The 24,369-nt window shown below is 41.5% G+C and overlaps 1 protein-coding gene across 3 annotated transcripts in view; it reads right to left on the reverse strand.

Moving 5' to 3' along the window:
* The window catches only part of LOC122801681, a 40,990-nt gene extending 22,260 nt beyond the window's left edge, over positions 1-18,730 (reverse strand). Inside the window, exon 1 of one of the 3 annotated variants that reach the window (XM_044071191.1) lies at positions 17,390-18,294. In XM_044071191.1, coding sequence (XP_043927126.1) covers positions 17,390-18,002 — 613 coding nt within the window. In that variant the 5' untranslated portion in view covers positions 18,003-18,294. The other 2 variants (XR_006364782.1, XR_006364783.1) reach the window with 2 other exon arrangements.
* Between the last annotated feature and the right edge of the window lie 5,639 nt (positions 18,731-24,369).

A 24,369-nucleotide genomic window follows, 5' to 3' on the forward strand; every position in this document is an offset into this window, starting at 1 on the left:
GACATACCAGACCACTGCCATGTTGTCTGATTGAATTGCAATGGTTCTCAGAAAGGCATGAAGGGCCTGCAACTCCAAAAGGACTGCCCTCATCTCCAGAACGTTTATATGCAAACTGGTCTCAACAGGTCTCGACTGCCCTGCCCAAACAATGCCCCTCCCCACCCAAGTTGGGAGGCATCCATGGTCACTGTGGCTTGGACAGGGACTGGAACAAAAGGTAGTCCCTCCAAGATTTCCGGAGAGTACATCCACCAAAGAAGGGACGACCTGCAGACTCGACTGAGGTGTATTGGATATGATAATGGAAGATCCAACAGGGACCATTGCACTGCTACAGTCCACTGTAGTACTCGCATGTGTAACCAGGCACACTGTAACAGCTGCCCTAGCCACTCCTTCAGTAGCATGTGAAACGAGTCACATGGATGTACTGGAAACTGCTTTTAAAGTGGCCATCCTCACGAAGAACGTGTTTCTGTCCTGCGACATGGACTTACGGGGAGACTCAGCCAGTTCCTTGACCAGGTCGCTCTGTAGTCTAGTAATGTGGGCCAGGTAGTTCAGCGCCCTGATGGAAAAGGTCGCTGAAGCATAAACCCACTTCGCTAAGCAGTCCATCATCCAAGACTCTCGGTCGGGGGGATGAACCGAGGAACTCTCCTAGGCTAGTTCCTTTTTAGTGGCTGCAGCTACCACCATAGCATACACAGGGGAGCCCTTGTTCCACACTGGTCTGAGGGTGGACTCAAGATCTTGTCTGAACATTTTGGGATGGGTTCCACGGTGTCCGGCTCCTTCCAGGTCCACCAGGGGATCTGCGGGAGGGGACACCCAGGAAGTAGACAGGCTCTTGCCAAAAGCCTCCAGGAACATGGATTCGTCAAAAGAAGGTTTGGGGGTGGACCAACCTCCCTGCTAGCATAAGATTTCCATGACGTCTCCAAAGGAGACATCCTTGGGAGGTGACCTGGGGGAACCTTCCCCATCATCCAAATCAGTGTCCTCGGTGAGGGACTTGGGGGAGTCCAAGTGCCTCCTCTTACATGTATGCTTATGGTGGGGCTCTCCGGGGGGAACTCGCAAGCCACTTGATCCTCAGGGGGGAACTGTCAGGGGGTCCTCGAGCATGGGCTGTCCCTCTGGTAAAATGATGGGATTTCATAGACAGAGCCGAGGGAGTCAAGGCGGAGTCCGAGGAAATGGTCAAGGTTCTTGATCAAGTGGAGAGAACCCCTTCTACCATGTCAAAAGCCAACGGAGAACCCTCTTGGGACACCATTAAGGAAGCCGCTCTCCCCGGATCCAATGAGGGAATCGTAATCGAGCCCGAAGTGGACAGAGCTCCGAGGGGAGGAACTTGGCCCGACATCAGAGCCGATGGAAAAAGTTCCGCTCCCTCAGATCCGACACCCAGGCACCGGCTCCGAGAGCCACTCGGATCTGAACTGGTCAGATCTGACAAGCTCCAGGCAGCTGCCAGCATCGAGGAGACAGGTACCATCGGCGTTGACCCCCTGACTAAGGCCATCCTCTGATCGAAATATTCCAAACCCGGTGGATGGATCGGAGAAGGAGAAATTGGTGTGAAGAAAGGAAGCAAACTCTCCCCTCCAGAGGGAGAGGGGGCTGGCAAGACTCCCATCTGGATTAGAGTATGAATGAGCCTCCTCATCATTTTATCCATGTCAACTTCAGATAAGTTTTGGGTGGATCTTGACGAGGCCACGGACTCCGACCTGGCGGGTCGAGGAACTGAGGCCCTAGATGGTGGTCATGGCTCCTCTGGCTCCGGAGAAAATCTCAGAGATCGGAGCCGAGGGGAGTCACAGATCCTAGCCTGACTTTTGCCTGGAGTAGAAGAAAGGTCCAGGGACCTCTTGCATTTCTCTGGTCTAGGCTCTCCCTCCTTCTCTCTGCCCCTTCTGTGCTCCACTTCCACAGGCTTAGAAATGGGAGTGCCAGCCTGGGAGGGAGGAGAAGCAAGGGCAAGAGAGGAAGGAGAGGTGGCCACAGCAGCTGCTGTGATTGAAGCAGTGGAAGAGGCAGCCGCCTCAGTAGTGGGTAGAAGGCCTTTCAGGGCCAACTTAGCCTTTCTATCCTTAATAGCACGAGAGTTAAAACCCACACAAATGGTACAGTCAGTGCTTAAATGTGCTACACCCAAGCACATAATGCAAAGAGTGTGGCTATCGGCTGGTGACAATTTGTGGCCACACTCAGTGCACCTCTTGAAGACAGGCTTGGAGTCAGCCATGTCTCTAAAGAATAAACAGCACACACAACAAGAGAAGGAAAAAGGAGAAAAATGAACTATTTTCTACTCGGACCCACTCACCACACACTCAAAGGCACACAGAACACTGAGGGAGGAGGAGAAGCAACACACTAACACTGAAAACTACTGAAAAAGCCCTAAACACGACATCAGCGAGGGGAGGAGGAGAGGGTACCAACACTAACAGTTACACTCAAACAACTATGACAAAAAACTGCTTAATTTATCAGAAACCCAACTCACTAACTTGGAGCTCAGGATCACAATGTTTCAGCCAAGCCGCAGCAAATGAGATCTGGGGGTTGAAAGGTAGTGGAGGTGTATTATGGGTAAGGGGAGGAGCCTGGAACAGAAGCTACTGAACTGTCCGGCTCTGATCCAATACGGATCCGGTACCCACAGGCTGAAGACCAAATGAAGTAAACTACTTCAGATGTGGAGTTTAAAAATAGGGTGTAACTTAAAAAAATAAAATAAAATAAAAGAGATATAGTTAAGAAGTAATGAGAATTATTTAGAGGGATTGACAAATGTTAAAGTATTATAAAATAAAGGGAATCTCATAGAACAAGAAGAGGAGCAACCTCAGAATGCTAAACAGAAAATAAGGGATTACCTCGATAATGTGGCAGAGTTCAGAAAGACTTCTGTTAAGCAACTGTTTCTTAATAAGAACTCATACAGCAGAAAAACTTTTAGCACGACAAATCAGACAACAGACACTAGAAAGGGCTGTTGATAAGCTTAGGGAGCCTAACAAGGAAGATAACAAGAGATCCTGTAGAGGTATTAGAAAAATTTCAGAAATTCTAAAGTCTGTATAAAGCAAAGAAATATGGAAATCAAGAAAAGGTACAAATGGAAATGTTTATGAAGAATTAAATATGCCAAGGTTAGAGGTAGATGAAGCTCAATTGCTAATAGTTAGGATATGAGATGAGCTAAAAACGGTGATGTATAACCCATGTACAGGAAAGTCCTAAGGAATAGATGGTATTCCTGTGGAAGTTTGGAAGCTAGGAGGGGAAAAACTGATAAAGATGCGGAAGGTTTCGTTTAACAGTATTTTAAGAGGAGAAGTACCACCAACGTAATGGAAGAAAGTGGTGGTAGCTGCAATACCTAAACAGGGTAAAGATTCATCGGATCCAGCTTCATACAGGCCCATTTCAATACTAAATCAAGATTATAAAAAGTGTATGTCTATAATGGCTAACAGATGGTAAAGGTGAGACCAAAACTGATAGATATGGATCAATGTGGTTTTGAGGAGGGGAGGCAAACATTTGGCAACATTAACAGAACCCCAATGATCCAGAGGGAAGCAGAATATAAGAACATACCACTGTTGTTGGTGGGTCTTGATGCAGAGAAAGCATTTGACAGAGTAAACTGGGATTTTATGAGCAGAGCAATGGAAGCATTTGCATTCCTTGATAAAATTATAAGGTTGGTTAGGAGGATATACGAGGCGAAAATTAAAGTGGGTGGGTTCCTCTCCGATGATTTCTGCTTGAGCAGAGGAACCAGGCAGGGTATACTCTTTCCCCTTTGTTATTTGCATTATATTTGTTACCGCAGGCAAAGAACATAAGGCACTCGGAAATTCAAGGATATAATCGGTATGGTAGTCAAGAAAAGCTGGCTCAGTTTGCAGACAATATTATTTTATACCTCATAAAACCACAAAAAGACATTACAGTGTTTCAGAAAATGGGCTTACTGTACATCAGTACTCTGACTGGAGAACGAGCGTTCTTGAGCAGCTGATTAATGTGCAAGTAATGCCCACAGAAAAATGAGTCAGCCACTTCACGGTAGCATATCAAGCTGCCGTGGATTTCGGACCCAGAAAATGAAACGGCCGCCATTATTTTACACTCCCTAAGCAGCGCTTCTGCTGTTCAGTGAGTGTAAAATGTTAACAAAAGACGACAAAAAAAGTGTGTGTGTGTGAGAGAGAGAGAGAGACTGTATGCATGTATAAGAGTAAGAGTAAGAGAGAGAGCAAGCTTGATAGAGTGTGGCTGTATGAGACAGAGAGTGATGTGTGAGAGAATGCATGCATGTAAGCAGAGGCGACTGTGTGAGAGAGAGCGAGATCGAGAGACAGTGAGACTGAATTTGTGTATGAAAGCAGCTGAAGACTGACACCAAAGAAAGACGGTGAGACCGATCTTGTGCGAGTGAATGTGTGCATGAAAGCAGAGTGTGTGTGTGGGAGAGAGTGTGAGACTGAAGTGCGGAAGTGAACCAACGATCCCGGGTAGCATGTGTGAGAGAGAGTGAAGAAACTATGATCTCTGCCAGCCCTTAGAGAATGGGCTCTCTTTAAAATTGTTGTGTTTTACTTAAGTATTTTTTTTTAAGTACTGTTTTGTTTTTTTTGTTTTTTAATATATTTTGGATGCAAAATGTTTTTGCCAACACCATTAACATATACTACAGCAAGTATGAAACATTAGGTGGAGGAACTATTTTACATTAAAAATGTATTAAAAAAAAAATAGAACTTAAAAAAACACAAGTAAATAAAACAACAGTTTTAGACAGCCCATTTGCTAAGCGCAATAATGCCCTCCAGGGTATGTATTAATATGCAATTAATGCCCTTCCAGGGGTGTAGAGGCCCTATGCCTGCAGCATCGGGCCTCACAACATCCCTGGGTAAGCATTAATTACACATTAACACACATCGTGGAGGGCATTCTCTCTTGCGTGAAACACTTTGAGATAGTTTCAAATCTTTTGAGGATACAAAATTAATGAAGATAAAACAAAGACAACAGCGGTAAGCTACAGCGGATATAAAAAATGAGATCACAATCATTTCAAAACTTTTCTCATTTTAATGTGACCTATAACCTGCACAATTCAACTGAAAAAAGCAAACAAATCTGTTAGGGGAAAAATATAAAAAATGTACAATAAGCTGGTTGCACAAGTGTGCATACCCTTAAACTAATAACTGAAGAAACTGCAGGAATTTCTGGCAAGTACTGGTTATGTACTACATGTGACAATCTCCCGTATTCTTCATATGTCTGGACTATGGGGTAGGGTTGCAAGAGGGAAGCCTTTTCTTACACAGAAAACATCCAGGCCCGGCTAAAATTTTCAAAACAATACATCAAGTCTCCCAAAAGCATGTGGGAAAATGTGTTATGGTCTGAGGAGACAAAGGTTGAACTTTTTGGCCACAATTCCAAAAGGTACGTTTGGCGCAAAAAAAAAAAAAAACACTTCACCATGGGGGTGGTGTTCTTTTGGTGATGCGAAGCATGGTGGTGGCAGTATCATGCTTTAGGGTTGCTTTTCCTCAGCTGGAACTCGGGCTTTAGTTAAGGTGGAGGGAATTATGAACAGTTCCAAATACCAGTCACTTTTGGCCCAAAACCTTCAGGCGTCTGCTAGAAAGCTGAAGATGAAGAGGAATTTCACCTTTCAACATGACAATGACCCCAAGCATACATCCAAATCAACAAATGAATGGTTTCACCAGAAGAAAATTAAAGTTTTGGAAAGGCTCAGCCAGAACCCAGACCTAAATCCAATAGAAAATCTGTGGAGTGACCTGAAGGGGGCTGTGCACAAGAGATGCCCTCGCAATCTGACAATTCTGGAGCACTTTTGCAAGGAAGAGTGGGCAAATATTGCCAAGTCAATATGTGCCATGCTGGCAGACTCCTACCTAAGAAGACTGAAAGTTGTAATTAAATCAAAAGGTGCTTCAACAAAGTATTAGTTTAAGGGTGTGCACACTTAACGCAACCAGCTTATTGTACTTTTTTTATTTTTTTCCCCCTAACAGATGTTTGTTTTTCAATTGAATTGTACAGGTTATAGGTCACATTAAAGATGGGAAAAGTTTTGAAATTATGTATTGTGGTCTCATTTTTTTATATCTCGAAAACCTGGTATTTAACAGGCGTGTTTAAACTTTTTTATATCCACTGTATGTACCCACATATGAATTGGTTCAGTAATAGCCACATTTATGGGGAAATTATAAAATGTATTTAGGAGTATGGTTAAAATGATTCGGGTGTGGCAACTAAGGATATGTGGGAAGATACTAAAAAAACTGAGAAATTGGAAGCTCTGTTATATGCAGATGGATAGTAAGATACAAGCAGGTAGAATGTTGTAGTCCCTTTAGTTTTATATGCAGGTCAGGCATATTTTATCAACCAGAGGAGAAGTTGTGCATAGCAATTAATAAAGAGCTTAAGGATTTTATCTAGGAGGGGAAGACGGCAACAGTCAAGTGGGATAAGCTGATTCTTACAGTACAAGGCAGAATGGGATGGCTCGATTTGAAGGGGTATTTCAGAGCTACACAGTTAAGGCTCCTATACATAGCATAAGCAGAAAACTATAATTCAAAGTGGAAAGGGAGAATGATGAAACGGAGGGGAAGCTCAACAAATATGGAGAGACTGGGCTTTTAGATGCAAACCTTTTAGGAGAAAAAACAATAATCATACAGAATAATACATTCATAAAGTAGCAAAAAATATTCTAAGAACTAAGCCAACACAGGAATGGAGAAAGGAGATTCTACTGATAGGGATGACTGCAATTAGGGATACCAATAACAGGCAAGAGGGGGCTGGAATTTATTGGAGAAGACTGGCAAAGGAACCAAGGCATTGGGAGCAAATAACTAGAAGGAAAGGTAATAGAATGGAAACGGCCTAAGAATTGTTGGACTGCTGATTAGAGGTTGCCTATACTCTGATATCAATCCTTGATAGGGAGGGCAAATAGAAAGAAATAGTAGGGTCTTCAACAAGAGTTGAGCAATGGTAAAGTTTTTAGTAGAATCTAGAACAGAAGCTGCTGTATAAAATACTGCATGATAAGATATACAAGAATCAGTCTGAGGATGTTAGAAAGGATTGGGGAGAGAGATTGGATATGGCGTTCACAAAGAAAAAATGGGTTTGTTTCCCAAACATGAAACAAAATCTAGAAGATTTAGGATTTTTGCATGGATATTTTTATACCCCAAGTGGACTCCAGAGAATGTTTCCTCAGCTAGACATATTGGAGGTATGACAGGAAGAAAGAGGTAACTGGGAACACATTTTCTGGAAGTGTAATGAGTTGACAGACTTAAGATTCCCTGCAGACTACTCTTTCAGATACCAGGTGAGCAGACTGGTGTAACTAGTGAAATGATTTTTATGAGCTTTGCTAGAGAATCGAAATTGCCTACACATATTAAGGCCTTGCTCAGTCTAATTTTGGTGGCTGGCAAAAAGGCAATTACTAGAAAATGGAAATCAAAGTCTAAGCCAACTTTAGTAGAAGTAGTAACAGAAAAAAAAAATGGAACTGGGATCTTTAGAAAAGGGTAGCAGGGCATTGCATAGGGAAAATAGGAATTGTGGGAACAATACGAGAGGAATGGTGTTTAAAAGAAGGCAGGATATGAATGCACTCTAATGTCTGACTGAATGATTGGGCGGACATAAGTGATATATAATGTTTGTAAATAAAATCATACCAGTATGCTCTCTGATGTAAAATGCTTGTAACTAAAATTGTCAGTGAGGTTATGATTATTGAGTTAATGACATAGGCAAAGAAGTTTCCTGTTAAACAAAAAGCTCTGATACTCCAATCAGAGTAGGTGACACTGCTGCCTCTGGAACTGTCTTCCAGGCTACCCAAGGCAGGTAATATAACCCAAAACATCCCACTGCCCTTCCTACCAATCATGCAGCTTCAGTTGGAGGACAAGAGCTACCGCAGAAACGCCAAACAGCCAGTGACCATGCTGGAGAATGTCAAAGATACATATTATTATTATTTGTATCTTCTGCATCTCGGATAAGGTCCACCCTTGTCAAAGATCAGGACTGAGCCCCAAGCTTATAATCCTAGTAGCTTTCATCCGTTGTGGCTAACACTTCTGACTTCAAAAGACATGTTAAAGCCTGCAATATTTGTTTTTAGACTGTGCTTAAAATATATGCAGTTACACAGAAAATAATTCTCAACACTTCAATGGCCAAAGTCAATAGCAAAATAACGTGGCAAGATTGTTAAACTGGGGATTATACAAACATTGCAGTCTACAAATAGCCGAGAAGCATCGAAACCATAAACCACAAAGAATTACTGAAAATGAAGTGCTGACCACATGGGACCCTCCAATATCAACAGTTAAGAAAACAGAAGCAAGAAAGCCAGACACTGTAGCTAAGGAAAAGGAGGACAAATGTAGCAGCACCAGCTACTGAAATAACTACACTTAGTGACTGCAGTGTACTCACAGCCACTAGAGCAAAGTGCAGTAAGGACACTCTGTTATAATGGTAATAAAAGCAAATGATCTAACAAAAATAGTTTCCAAGCATATTTAAATATATGTTACCAATACAAGTACCTTCTCTCCTGAAGTACAGGAGGCAGTTTTGTGGTACATTGGGGGTACTTTTGGCAAACATCAAAGGCAGAACCAATACTAATTTCATGAACTTGAATTACTTTATGATGTGAATGAGGCAGTTTCATGGTGTTAAAAAACATTGAGGGGAAAATGAGCGTGTTTATATAGTGTTATTGTATAACATACTCATCCCTGGTGTGTTAGCACATAGGACTTATCACATAAGTGATTCTTTGGAAAAGAATTTTATTTTGGCTACTATGTCTACACTTAACTGACCTTATAAAAACGCAGTCTTCTGCATGTGGGGGGCATACCTCTCAAACTCTTAGCACAAGAAATCTGGACAAAGCCTAACATAATGGGGAGCTAAAGGCCCAAAAATAGGGACATATTTTAAATACTGATCTTATAAACTTAGAAAGTTGTTAGAATAACAATGCTTGTATTAGCATACATTTCCTGAAGGCTATGAAATCTGAAACGCAAACTTATGTCATTATGTACTAACTTGTGACTTGCCACAAAACCACAAATTTTATGAGGAACAGACAAACTATGAGGCAAAAATCTGGATAGTTGAGAGGTATGGTGGGGGGGGCTGACAAATACAAAGACCTACAGAGAATGTTAGGTCAACCGTCGTGTCACTCTGCTGTACTTCATTTTAGCCAAAAGGCTGACTACTGTGTACCGTAGATCTTATAGGCCCAGGCAGATTACTTCCTGAAATATAAAATCTGAACATATTAGAATATGCTGCGATCTTTGTGATCTAGGGCAGGGGAAAGAGGCACTGACAAAACTGAAAGGCACAATGAAATATTTTGACAATATTATAGTAAGAAAAATAACTCTTGGGTAAGGTTAACTGCAGTATAGAGTTTTCCATTAAATGTGCCATGCCACGAGGCTGATTTGTGGCTATAACTTCAACAATGACTTGTGATTTAGCAGTCTTGTTTAGGTAATGGTGTTAAGAACTGTATGTACCACAAATGGATAAAAAGTAGCAGGATGTGCACGCAAGGTGCTTATGCCACAACATTTTTTTTCCATCCTGGATTCTGACAAAGTGTTCTGCAACATGCACCTCACATTTGGATCTCTATTTCCCCTCCTTCCCAGACCACAGTGATAAAGCTTAGCCTATACAGGTTACTTCCTGCCTAAAAGATCCTTCCTACTGTAGTACTTAAAGACCTACAATGACCTCCACTCACAAGGCACATCCTCACATTTGCAGTTTATCCTTCAGTACTTGTTCTGTGATCCATAACAGCAACTATCTGACAGTGGTTCCTGTAATACTGTCCTAATTTCCGTCAGTGTTATTTTAAAGCTACTTTTAGTCATATCTTCCTCTCTGTTCTTTACTGTAACTTGAATATTACTTTTCTGTGTATTAGTACTACAGGTTACTACAACTTTCCTAGCCTTTCCTCTTCTTTTCTTTCTGCCTCCTCCCTTACTGTTGCCACTTTCCTTAACTCTTGTGTTTTCAGATACGGTATATAGAGACATGCCTTCCTGTACTTATTGCTCCCCCTTTTATTTAGCTGAGGGGACAGCAGCACAATTTTGAACCCCCCCCCACACACACACACAAACTCACTGCACCCTGGTACATTTCCAGGTTTGTTGTTTAACAGGTTGACAGGTACAGCTTGGAGTCATTTGTCATGGTTTAGTACTAGGTGACAATATAACTACAAACATGAAAGTCTATTAATTATGATCTTTACATTTTTATATAACTAAATTATTCAAGTTTATTTCAATTAAAATGGTTAACTTATTGGAATTTCTGTTGAAGTGATGATACTGTATGGAATTTCTGTTTACTCTGTTAATGGCTTTATATAACTGTTACTCAGAAAAAAATCTTTGTATATATTTTGTAGTAGTGTGTTTTACATGCACATGGATAAATTCACAAATAATGCACATGCACATCTGTCAGATGATCAATGATTTTCATAAATATACAACATTAGCATTTTTATTTAATTCCACTGACACCAAATTAGCTAATAGCTTTGCATATACTGTTAGTATCTAGCTGCTAAAAACATAATTTGGATCATTTTTGCAATGTGTAGTTGGCATTACGTTGACATACTTTATTGCATCATACAGACCGATTTCCGTACTAAACCATAACTGAAAATGTATTGGGATTTTTGCAACAATAACTGCAACATTGTTATTACTGAAACTGGTACACCTCAATCACTGCAGTTTTGTTGCAGGTAGTGAACAAGCTGTGGAAATGAGTCAGGGTCAAAGTACTCCTGCCTTTCTCCAGAGGTTTCGGGTAGCAGTAGAAAGAGGAGGTGGGCAGGGTGGCTACTCAGGAGTGTGAGGCTAGGAAGTAAAGCAAAGGATGGCGACACACTCAGTGGAAGTGGGAAAAAATTACTTAAATGCACAGCAGAAAACAGAAACAGGGGCAGAACACCGGGCTGAGTGAAGAATGGGGGCACCATGTATAAATGGGAAAAAGTTGAGGCACTGATTAAATACTTTTGTTTCAGCCATCACAAAGTAAAGCAAGAAGAGACTGACATGCTTGAAGGGAGGTATGACAAAGTAACAAAGCACTGGATAAGCATCATTTCTGCAAGTAAAAAACCTAAGATGGAGCCATCTGCCCTAAGGGAGGCTAAAGTTCAAGGACTACGTTGATACCTGCTTCCAAGGATTTTCAGGAATTTGGCCAATGTGCTGACAGATTCCCTGAAGGAGGATCAACAGAACACTGTCCAGTACGGAACTGCTTGAGGACTAGAAGAAAGCAAGTGTGATACCACTGCACAAACTGAGGAAGAACCCAGAGAACTACATGTTAGTTTACCAGAAATGAAAGGTAAGTTATGGGGAAGATCCTGAGGAAATGATGGTCGAAGTTCCAGAGCACAACTACGTCTAAAATAAGTTATAACATGGGTTTATGGATGAGAGGAGCTGCCAGTAAAATCTAACTGAAATTTATGTCGCCTTCTTATCAGTACCAGTAGCCGTGGTCTGCATGGCTTTCTCAGTCATACAGATGGCTGCTAGGGAAACTAGCTAGACTAGGGGAAATATGACTGAGGAACTGGGTAGCTAAATGGCTGAAGGGTAAACTCTAGCTCTGCTACAGATGACTGAGATGACACAGAAAATGTCTGGAGTAAGAAAAAAGCGACTCCTTGAGTGATTCAGGGTAATGAATGGGTGTTGCACTCTTCAGGGTGTTAATTTCAGTCACATCTGTGGGAGAATGAAAGTGGATTAACCTCTTAACTGAGGAGACAAGGCTGAATCTAGCAGTGCAGGATGTGGGAATCAATACGAAAAGCTAAATCATGTGGACAGAAAGGTAGCATTAGAGTTCAATACACAGTGGAAACGGCAGCACTTTGGAGCAGAACAACACTGACGTGGACTTACAGCTGGGGAGGGAGCTGATGACAGCAATACAGGAAAGGCTTGAGGGGTGTTGTTCACACCCGGACTGATCCACCAGGCATCTCAAAAGCTGCCTTAACTTTAGTGAAAAATCTATACCTGTGACATGATACAGGAAACATCCTGTAACCATCCTGGTTGTTTACAGTACACAGGTAAGCAAGTCTGACCAGAGCTAGATCACCGGTAACCACTGCTGGACACAGGTAAGCAAGTCTGACCAGAGCTAGGTCACCGGTAACCACTGCTGGACACAGGTAAGCAAGTCTGACCAGAGCTAGGTCACCGGTAACCACTGCTGGACACAGGTAAGCAAGTCTGACCAGAATTAGGTCACCGGTAACCACTGCTGGACACAGGTAAGCAAGTCTGACCAGAACTAGGTCACCAGTAACCACTGCTGGACACAGATAAGCAAGTCTGACCAGAACTAGATCACCAGTAACCATTGCTGGACACAGATAAGCAGGTCTGACCAGAACTAGATCACTAGTAACCACTGCTGGACACAGATAAGCAAGTCTGACCAGAACTAGATCACTAGTAACCACTACTGGACACAGGTAAGCGCCTGCTCCTATGTTGTTGAAAGTCTGGGCCAACATCTGGTGTGCAGCAGGAAGAAAAGTTAGCCCCTTATACAAGTGAGAGGGGAGACTGGCCGACTGGCCAACTGGCCATCTGGAAAATTCAGACACTGGTTTATTTGTCACAAAGGGATAAACCTAGGATGCACATATAGGATATTACAATGATGGAGCTACACCAGGAAAGTTCAACAAAAATATACGATCGGAAATGTCAAAACTAGTACTGTTGAAAAAAAATAGAAATTTTCAATATTAAGACAACTGCCAGCTCAGAGACATTTCCCCCCTAGCAATGCACCTAAAATGCTATAAAGCACTGTATATTCCTCACCCTGGCATTGGGGTCAGATGGCCACAGAGGTATGATGGGGTACATTTGTCAAATGGGTATGATGGAGACATGGTCCATTTGTCACAGGAGGGTATGCAGGTTTTCTATGCAGAATTACAAGTAGGTTTTGCAGGGAAGGGCGTACACTTAAAGTGGTAAGAGACGAGTTTGGCAGAAGGGAGGAATATTCCTCCCTTCTGTGATGGTAGGCAGGACAGGTATGGCAGGCCAAGGTAAATGGGGTTGGGGGGGGGTCTCAGAACTCTTTAGTTAGATCTTCCACAGGCCAGACAGCCCCCATGGGAACGTTGACAGGTACCAATCAGCACGGCAATGGAAGATCGTAAGGTGGCCCAGAGGAATGTATTAAAAATTGTCATGCTGTGGGTAAGATTAATCGGGGCCAGATATTGACAGTGCTGTCTCGTCACTCTGTAGGGTTTACGGCACTGCTAAAGAAAAAAGAAATGGCCACCCTGAACTTCCTGCCTTGCACACATCTCAAAATAATTGGCTTCAGTCAGTAAGGGTCATTGGCAGTAACTGGCAATAAACACCAAGAACTGTCATAAAAGCAAATGTCCAGAGAGAACAGTCCTATTAAACAATCTAGATTTGGAAGACTGCTAAAGAAACTAGATATACATGCAGTCCAAGAGGTGATCACAATGTATTTTTTTTAAGCGTGTATAAAAAAAATCTCACAATCTGAAAAGTCTATGACAAACTTGGCACAAAGTTGGAAATAATTTACGATGATCAATGTAATAACAAGGACAAAAAAAAAATCTCAGTAGCACGGAGTATAAATAATGCAAGACTAATTTTGTACATATTTTTCTTGTCTGTATACCTTAAGTATATTTTTACGAAAAAATCTTAACGTGACCTCTCCACCCTATTCACTGTAAAAGGTATATTTATTTATTTACATTTGTTGACCGGGAGTGTCCGACTGGATATAGGTCCATTTTCAGTGGAGGCCCGGGGAGAAAAGCTCCACAGTTAAGATAGACAGTAGTTACACTGGATTACATAGCGATTAACGGATTACATAGCGATTAACAATTTAACATAGCAATTAATTACAAACATATTTACAGATGAAGAACATAGTACATCAGTAGACAACTAGAATCTTTATCTGTGAAGTACATAACAGACATTAACAAATGTTACAATAAGAGGTTCCTGCTGTATAATAAGTACTAGGCTTATGAGCATCTGACCTTGCTATAATCAAGGTAGTTAGTGTGGTGGAAAGAAAGGTAGTGGTTGGATGGGGTGGGTGATATTAGTGTGGCAGTTGCAAGGGCATAGCCAGAATGTTTTTAGGTGCGCTTTTAGTAAAGTTTTGAAGTGGGTGCATGATGGTACGGAGGTAATTGTGAGTGGGAGGGAGTTCCATAATTTGGCTATGGTGCAAGAGAATAGTGCTTCACCAGCAGAGTTATTGGCTTTAGTGATCTGAAAGTGATTTTTGTTGCTGGATCTTAGTGGTCTGGTGGTGCGATAGGGTTGGAGTAGATTCTGGAGGGATGGGACATTTAGTGGATGGTTTAGTAGTTTGTGGACGAGTGATAGTTGATACCATTGAAGGAGGTGAGGGAGCTCAAGCCAGCCCAGTTCAGCAAGTGAGAGACAGTGGTGACTACGGTAGGATGCTCCTGTGGAGAATTTGGCAATTTTGTTGTAGCAGGTCTCTAGCTTTAGATCGCATTGTCTTAGGATGGTATATATTGGAGAGGCATAACGTAGGGTGGAGATAAGGTGGGAATTTGCTATTGAAATATTTGCTGCTTATTTCTGTATAACGCTCCTAATTTTTTTGTGCACTTTTTTATGGTCATGGATATGTGAATGTCAAATTTTAGTTTATTGCCTATTTCCACTCCTAGCAATTTGGTGTGTTCAGTTGGATATATAGCGGTGTTGTATTTTGCTGTGATGTTAAAGTGAGAGTTGTTTTGAGTATTTTTGGTGGGTTGGAAGATGAGTAGTTTAGTTTTGTTTGGGTTGAGTATTAATTGGGCATCTGATAACCAAGTTTCAACAGAGGAAAAGGCTTCCTGTGTGACTTTTTGCAGTTTGGGTAGGGACTGGACTGAGCAGATGATAGTTGAGTCATCCGCATATTGTAGGAGTGTGCCATGTTTGGTGGCAGAGGCTAGATTATTGGTGAAAACAGAGAAGAGTAGGGGTCCAAGGATGGATCCTTGGGGAACCCCTATGGAGACAGGTAGTTGGGAAGATATGTCATTCTGCCATACAATGGATTGTTGGCGATCAGACAAGTAACTCTGAAACCAGTTGGTGACCGATTGAGAGAAGGATAGGTTATTGAGGACAGAGATGAGTTGTTTGTGTGGGTCCATGTCAAATGCTTTAGATAGGTCTAGGAAAGTAGCAGAGAGGAGATAGCCATTGTTTTTATGCTGAAGGATAGTGTTAGTAAAGGAGAGTAAGGCAGTGGTGGTGCTATGGTTTGGTTGGAAACCATGCTGAGTATTGGAAAGGAGATTGTTAGTAAGGAGGTAGTCTGAGACCTGAGAATGTATGTATCTCTCTAGTATTTTGGAGAGTGGAGAGAGAATAGCTATGGGGCAGTAAATGGTTAGATGACATCTTAAAGTACCAACCCGTTAACAATTGCTAATTAAATAAATAAATACAAACATACATACAGGTTTAGAGCTTTTAAAGTCTAACTATAGAGCAGCTTCATGTTATACTGTACGTTTTATAGAAATGGTCTAAATAAGCACCACTATACCCAGAGTGCCTGTGGTCTACTGAGCATTCTGACAAACATCCACACATCACAACCATGCCTGACACTGGAAGAGCAAACCATTACAGACTGCTTAGTACTTACAGTAAACCCTGGTTACAGGCAAACTGTTTAAAAGTTATAAGGCTAAGAAGCAATATAGTCATGTTAATTCAGGTTAAACTTCCAGACAGAAAGTCCTGACACTGTGCTGCAAGCAAGGTCACTTCTACATTGCATTTATTAAATTGTATTCTTGCAGAAGAAACTCACCAAATATTCACAAGAACTAATAACCAAGCAGGTAACATACAATATAATCATAAAATATAAAGCAACAGCTGAGATTTAAAAAGGATACACAAGGGAATTGGTGGTGGATGGGGGGGGGGGTAAATCCTTACCCGCTCTTAAAACATTGTCAAATGTTTGCATTAAAATAGATAGAACATAAAGCATAATGTAGCCTCAGGGAAAAATATACTGATGTACTGGGGGGAGGCTGACATCTTTTGTTCATGCTGACAATCAATTTAAATGTAAAACAAGAATTATAATGCAGCAATGCAAAGTAAATGGATGTACATTTCTTTTTGGAGGGCCATCACTCCCCTGTTACTAATCTTTTGAATGCTCACAAACATTTGTACAACAGTTGGTGAACACAGCTGATGGCAACTGGCTGTGACGGAACCAAACAAAAACCAAATTAATACATTAATTAATTTGATAAAAATTGGTATGGTGGGTAACACTTTAAAACAAAATAATATGATGTGATGTAGCTACTTCTGTTTAACTAGGACTTAGTATAATGCAATGTAAGCAAATGGAGCTTTTCTCCCCGGGACTCTGCAGAAAACGGGTATTACCCAGCTGAACTTTCCCAGTAGACAAACAAACAAGTAAAACACATTTCAGTACAGAAGTCCAGAAAATACATGTTTTGAGTTACCTACAATAATGACAGAAAATGAAAGCAGAAATGTAACGTACGGTTCCACATTAAATGATATTCAGTGAAAAAGAATTCACCAAAGTGAATTATGTGGTATGCACTGAAAATGAGGCAAGTAAGAACATTATACCAGAAGGTGTTTAATAAAAAGAATGCAGGCAAGTGCATCACAGCACAAGGTATTCAGTGAAGTCAATGCAAGTAAGCACATTACGATATAACATATTCTGTGAAAAGAATGCAGGCATGTCCATTGTAGAATAATTCTGTTCCTTAAGAGACAAATCCTTACCTTTCCTTCCTGGCAAGTCATAAGCTGACCCTTACTTTCACTCTTACTCCATGTTTCTAAAATACCATTGTAAGCCTCCTCATAGCATCCTGGACAGGGAGGGTCCTCCTTGCTATTCCACTTTGCATCCAACAAAGAACGCCGGATGCTATGGCCACAAGGCAGCACCAATGCATCCTCAAACAGTTTAGGGCAGTCGGGACAGTGCACATCCCCTGGTAGTCCACCTTCTAATGCACAGCTTTGTACAAACTCCGTTTTCATCCAATAAGGGTGTACATGCATAGAGTCTACATGATAAAAGTGAAACACATTACCTGAAGTCAGCCTATTATGTGGAGGGCTATACAGACGAACTTGCTGTCCCCTTTGCAATGCTTCCATGTAACTCGCCTTAAGGAGATCATGCATCTCAAAATATGACAGGCCAGGTTCTACCTCTATTTCAGGATACCTGATGGGTGCAAGCAAAATCTGAGCAGGGTTCCAACTTTCCACAAACATTCGACCTTGAGACTCTTTCTGACAATCCACACAGTCACGTTCACTTCCTGTATCCCACGAGTGTCCTTCCATAGAGATCCCAAAAAACTGGTGCTCACAATCCTGGTCAACCAATCCAACATCACAGATGGGACAGTGCAAGTTCTCCTGGAAATTATTTTCTGCTGCAGAGGTTTGTTCACAATCTTTTTCAGTCCAGCCATGATACACAGCCCCATGCATCCACCTGTTTGTTACCCGACAATGAGGTGGACTAAACAGGGTCAAAAGCGAATAGCCGCCTCCATAACGTGGGCACCAGATGACTTCTCGGTAAACTGTTTCAAAGAGCCACACCATTTCCTCAAAAGTAAACCCTGGAGCTACCTCCACTTCTATTTCATACTTTGCGTCTTCCCGACGAAAAATGCGCACCTTTATTACCATTTCTTGGATAAGGACTTTCCACCTTTAGTTCAGTTTTGTTCAAAATAGCGACACAATCCTGCTAAGACAGCTTGTAGCCACTGGGCATAGCTATAGGGTACACATTAATTCCGGATTTGGACTTATTTTGACTAATTCAAATGGATAAACCCCCCAGTCTACAACCATAAATGAAACAAAGCTTTTGTAATCGGTCCAACAAAAAATACAAATAAGCAAACCGGTAAAAGTAGCTGTAAAGATATAATCCGTACGTCAGTAAGTGAGAGCACACCTGTTACAGGTGTGTCGTTTATACCTGTTGTCACCTGTCCGTGCCAGTCATTTCTGCCCAGATACAAAGCCAGGTAGGTACAGCAGATCCAACTACTTGGCAAAGAAATCAAAGTTACCAGAATACTGCAGACACTAAACAGTAATAGTAAACCAACCCCCAGCCTACTACTCCCACGAGAACAATACCTCCACTCCGCAAATAACCCCCAAAACTGTTATACAACAAACCTGAAAGTTTGCGGCAACATTTCCGTGACTGAACTGAGCAGTCTGACGTCACAAGAGCTACGCACTCGCCTCCAGGGAATGCTGCGTATGGCATAAGTCAGGTGACCTCAGAAGAGGTTTTTTCTCTCTCTCTCTCTCTTTTTTTTTTTTTTTTTCTGCTTAGGTTTCTTGGTAAGCGGCGGACAGCGGACGCTCCAAGTGTAGTACCTCGCATGATGCGCAGTAGCAAATCCCGCCCCGAACACGCCTCCAGCCCAAGCCTGCATGAATATTTATTTTGCTCCTCCCATACCCTAACTTTTTGTCAAGCTTTTAGTGAAATGTTACATTCTGAATGTTACAAAATTGTATGAATTGCAGAAGTATAATTACTGGGTACATTGAGAGGCAATCTTTAGCTTATTTACAATTTCTTCAAGGTGACTGCTACGTTACAGCATTGACTTTTGCTAACATAGTAGTGGGAGGATGGCCTAATGGTTAAGGTATTTGCCTTACAAACACAAGGTACACGATTTGAGCCCCAAAAGGGATAATTGGCAAGGGCAGTTAGCCTAGTACTAACCTTTGAACTATACTTATGGAGAGTTATCGGGGCAACTTAACCAAATAACAAGTTAGGTTCAAACTTCTGAGACTCAGTGAATTACAGAAAATAGCTTAGCAACATTTGATATCCGAGTGCTCAATTAGTGCAGGCTTGTAGCTAAAGGGGAGTTGAATGATCACCTACTGAAAATCAATCCTGCTTGAGTCGAAGGTACAAATCTGTGTGTTAAAATATGTTGAAACACCGGTACTTTTCCGTTATCGGGGCAACACGTGATGCACCTACATTTTAGCTATGAACACGGCCATGAATGCAGCAAGTACTTAGAAAGTGTTATGCAAATTACCCTTTTACCAATTTGTAAAAAATAACAGAATGTTTTTTGCATCTGAAACACATTAATGTCATCTGAAGGAGTATAAGCAAATCCAATCATATAAGGATATGCTTACATTCAGACCTTTGCGATAGGTGCGGGTATGGCTTGTCCTGCAAAGTCTCAGGTTCATACAAAAAATGTCCCACTTTGCTCATTTGAAAAGGTAGCAATCTTAGTTAACTTGCATTTATTTTATTATGTGTACATATTGTCATAGCTCTTAAGTGTACCATTACCAATACTGACGTTACTCACTTGGGTCTTAAAAAGTACATGTTCCTCAAACTTCCACATTGAAAGACTTTATCGCACATCGGGGCAACACTTTCTCGGACTGTAACACCTCATACTGCCATTACTTTGTCAAGTTATCTGCTAAACAACGTAGCTCTCAGGTTCTTACTTCTACAGCTGAGACAGACTCGGATCCCCTTCAAAAAAGAAAAATAAATACATAAATAATAAGAATAACGTTTTCAAACCACAGACGCGGTGTATATTTCATAATGATGGTTTTTAAAGCAGTATAATATTACAGGAGTTTAATTAACATGGAGTTTCTGGAGTTAAAGTGACTAAAACTGGGACTGGGAACTGTTTGTTGACTGTAAACAGCAGGCACTGTTTGTTGACTGTAAATTGCTACCCTGTCTTGAAAAAAATTTAGGCGAAAGAGCTTAAACGTTTTGACCTAGAAACTGGGTGCTTGAAAATTGGGGCTAGTTATAATACTCACATTTCAGGATTATAGCTGTTACTACCCAGAGAGTCATTGTATCCATGACAACACTGTCCCAATGAATGGAATGGAAAGCGCCCATTAAAAGTGTTGCCCCGATAACGGAAAAATACCGAAACACCTAAATGTGAAACAGGATAAGCAGCACAAATGCTACAAGAATAAGCTTTCATGTTGCCAAAAAGTGAAATTATGTAAGGTGGCTACTACCCTAGCGGCGCTTTTTACTGATATTGAAACAGTAACCTGCAGTGACTGTCACTCATACTCTACTTTCACCTGCCACTCCATGCCCAAAGCTGCGCAGAACTGAGTGTGAAGTACTACACTTGGAGATTACCAGTGTTGCTGCCTAACAGCAAGAGGTTCTCCCGTTCGATTCTCGGCTGGAGCGCCTTCTGTGTGGAGTCTGCACATCCTCCCCGCAGTCCAGTGACGTTAAAGACATGCAGGTAGGTGCGAGTGTGAATGGGCGTGCCATCGTTAAAGGTTGGGTGTCGGGCTGGCAACTCGGCACCGTAAATTCCACTGCCAATAATGAGTGGACCGAAGTTCTGCTGTGGCGACCCCTAACCGGGAAAAGCCAAAATACTTTTTATTCTGTTTAGGTTTCTTGACTGTTAGGTAGCATTAAACAGAAGGTTGTATTTCAACCACAGTATGTTTAGCTGAATTTGCACAGTGTGAAAAAAAATCTTACAGCAAGAGCTATAAGCTGGATAATTATTGTCAGGAGGAGTAGCTACTGATGTACTGCTCAAGTGTCCAGATTTTTGCCTGGTATTTCTGGTCTGCTCCTCATAAAAAAGTGTAATTTTTTTTTTTCAGACAAATCGCTGAGGAGTGAAGTCAGTAAACAGTGACAGACATTCAAGGGAAAAGTAGTGTTATGGGGGCAATGGAAATGAGCACTTTGGAACGCGGTCCCAATGATCGCACTGCTGCCGCTGATGTGAGTACAGCCTTCACTTCCTCTGACAATACATTTTAACTGGGAAATATGCTAAAAAAGGAATAATGGCAATTTTCCAGAGACTGTATCCCGTTCACATTATAAAACACAACTGGGTTTTGTATTAGAACATTACCCCAGCAAATGCGCAGTAGCAAGGACCCCACCCTTTGCTCATGGCGTTCATTTTGAAAAGTGTTTTGAATAAACATGGATGGAAAAACCATAACAATGAGTATGCTAAACATTGTAATTATTTCAGTACAAAGCCTTTTCTCCCTTATTTGCTGGTATCAGGATTTCCAATTTGCAGTGATCAAAAGCTTCGATAAATTATATCTTAGACTAAATAATTTGGCACAATGTGTACTTACAAGTGCTGTACCGATCCAAACAGATTTACCTATTCAAACAAACACAAAATATGCTCCATTTATACAAATGTATTACACTATTTTGCTGAGAATTACAATTCTTTAAAGGGGAGGGGTGCGAACACATAATATGCTGCACATATAAAAACTATTACACAGAGTTAAAATTCGTATTTTGTAAAGGTGCGGGTGGCGACCTTTCGGGGGAGGTCTTTTTTTATTGCATTTATTGTATGTATTTATTGTCCCACTGCCTCAGAATTTTGCTTGTTGCTTTAACTCCAGAATAACGCTTAAAGAAAGGTGGGGGTGCAGAGGGGCTTGCCCCCCTGCGGAAGCAATTACTGCACAACATTAAACCAAAGAAAGGTGGTGGTGGGGGGTCCATGGGTTATGGGCCTGGACTGCAAAATGAGATCTTGTGGATACTGCATACATACTGCCCTTTTGACCCGCTTCTTACCCTACAACACAGTATGTGGTTAAGTACAAAGTGACAAAGCAAGTCAGACACCCAGGACATGCGGTGCTTTCGATGGTACACTTATAAATGTAGCACTTGAGGATAACTTTATTTAATCTCTGTTTTACATATGGTGTACTAAAAGCTATAGTAACTCTAATTAAAGATAACATAAAAAAGCATGAAGTCTGTGTTTAAAAACAGCCCGAGAATGAATATTCACAATGAATATTCACCATCTCACTGTATAATCTGCATGGCTTGTCACTCAGCCCTGTCAGTCGTGTAGGACACACCCATTCCTGCCCAAAAATCACAATGGGGTAATGTTCTAATACAAAGCACACACCTGGTTGATAGTCCAACAACACCCTTAGTTTTACAGGACATTAGCTACATTTACTTGGTTTTTATAAACCTCCTGCTGTCCTCAAGCTGTTCGTGTGTGGCTGCGGTGCTTCATAATGCCATGAGTTTTGAACTCTCTGAAAGCAACATAAAAGTACACAAAAAGAATACCAAGTGTCATCATTAATTGAACGTCCTTTCTCTTTTTTATGGAAGCCTCTACTAACCTAAACGTCATACCATTTTTTACAGGTAACTGCCAGTTCTCCCTCTCCTTGTTTGGTGTAGTTAAAATAACAATGCTGTAGATCGACAATGGGGAAGAAATTGAGTAAAGAATGCGACTTAAAAAGCTTTATGAAAACGAATGAGCTGTTAACTTCGAGCATGGTCGTAGTGATTTTAGGTAAGTGCCTCTTTTTGAACGTGCTTTTTCTCTTTCTGTAGAAGACGTATGACAACTACAGAACGTCTTCAGCTTATATCAAGCTTTAACCCTACAGATGAGCAGGACTTCATAAAAATATTAGCCTGGGAACATTCAAAGTCTTACAACCGTTTTGTTAAGCTTTGTTTCGATTCAGGACTAAATGCTGTGTGATCACTGCGTGTTGCCCCAATAACGGAAAAGTACCCATTCAAATTTCAGACTTAATACCTTTCAGAAAAATGTTTGCGAACACAAACCCTAATCATACCTCTCAACTGTCAATGATTTTCAGGGACGTCCCAGATTTTGATTCAAATTTTAGCTCTGTCCCTCTTAATCTCTCCTAAAACTAGTGACTTTTGGAGGAAAGGTGGTGACAATAATTGAGAGTTCTAGACTTTTTACTTCAGAAAATGTATATTAATTCATATGCTCTGATTCTGTCAATGTCTCAAGTTAATAGCAGTAATATTGTAAAAGTGTCCCTGATTTCTTCTGGATTTGTCCCTGATTGTGTTGAAATTTGTCCCTGGTTGGTTGAGAGCTATGACTCTGTTAGTGTAGTAACTAAGTTTATCAGAGCAGTTTTAAAAACCTGTTACTGATTTAGAGCCTTTGCCACAACCCTCAATTATTATAGGTTTATAGGTCTGTACTAGGCTAATGGCCCTGTAGCCTTTACAAGCCTAGCCCATAGGATTACCCTGGCATCGTGCTGCCCAACCTTATTTCCTAGTGTCTCTGTCGAGCAGTGCCACTGTAGTGATCCCCGGAATGAATTTTCTATTTCCCATCCACTCATCAAGATTTCAATTGAAGAGAGCCAGTGAGGTGCTCTGCTTGACATGTATGGGAAGTATATTCCATAGCATGGGCAGTATCTGGGTTATGAACCTGTCCCTCCAGCATGTTCTGTTGATTGTGGTAATGAGGTTGAGGTCTCTGGAGCGTGTGTTGCGGAGGGATTGGAATTTCTTTAGATGTAGCATTTCTAACAGAGCTGGGTCAGACGTGGTTTGTAAGTTAAGCAGAGATCGCCTCTAAGTAGGCGATATGAGACAGAGAATAGGGTTGTTTGAGTCTGTCTATATAGGACAAGTGTTTAAGGCCTAGGATCCTCTGTGAGGTACTTTTGCAGCCTCTCCAGTTGTTGCAGATGTCTACTGAGGTACATGCCAAATGGGGCATTGTACTCGATGACTGGCCTAATGAGGGAAGAGTAGAGGGAGACAATGACCTCTCTAATCCTGGATGCAAAACCCTTAGTAATGAGATGTGCCACACAGGACTTTCTGACCACTGTGGCAATGTGGTGGTCAAAAGAGAGGTTGCTGTCAACCTGTGTTCCTAGATCACTTATAACGCCTTCTGTGTTCAGTGGACTACCATCGATGTTGTAATTCAAGGGAACCAGGTTTTTCCCAAAGGGAATGACACATTTTTTGGCATTGAGCTTATAGGTTCAGAAATAAGTACTAGGCTATCAGCCCGAGGGCATCTATAAGCCTAGCCAGAATGTGTTGGCTTTCGCCAACCCCTTAGATTAGTTCCCTGTGCCTCTGCCCAGCAGAGACACTGCAGTGATCCCCGGGGTAAACTTTGTTTCCCATCCACTCGTCAAGGTTCCT

The sequence above is a fragment of the Protopterus annectens genome, chromosome 5.part0 (genome assembly GCF_019279795.1).
Source record: "Protopterus annectens isolate FY-2018-M chromosome 5.part0, PAN1.0, whole genome shotgun sequence".
Taxonomy (NCBI): Eukaryota; Metazoa; Chordata; order Ceratodontiformes; family Protopteridae; genus Protopterus; species Protopterus annectens.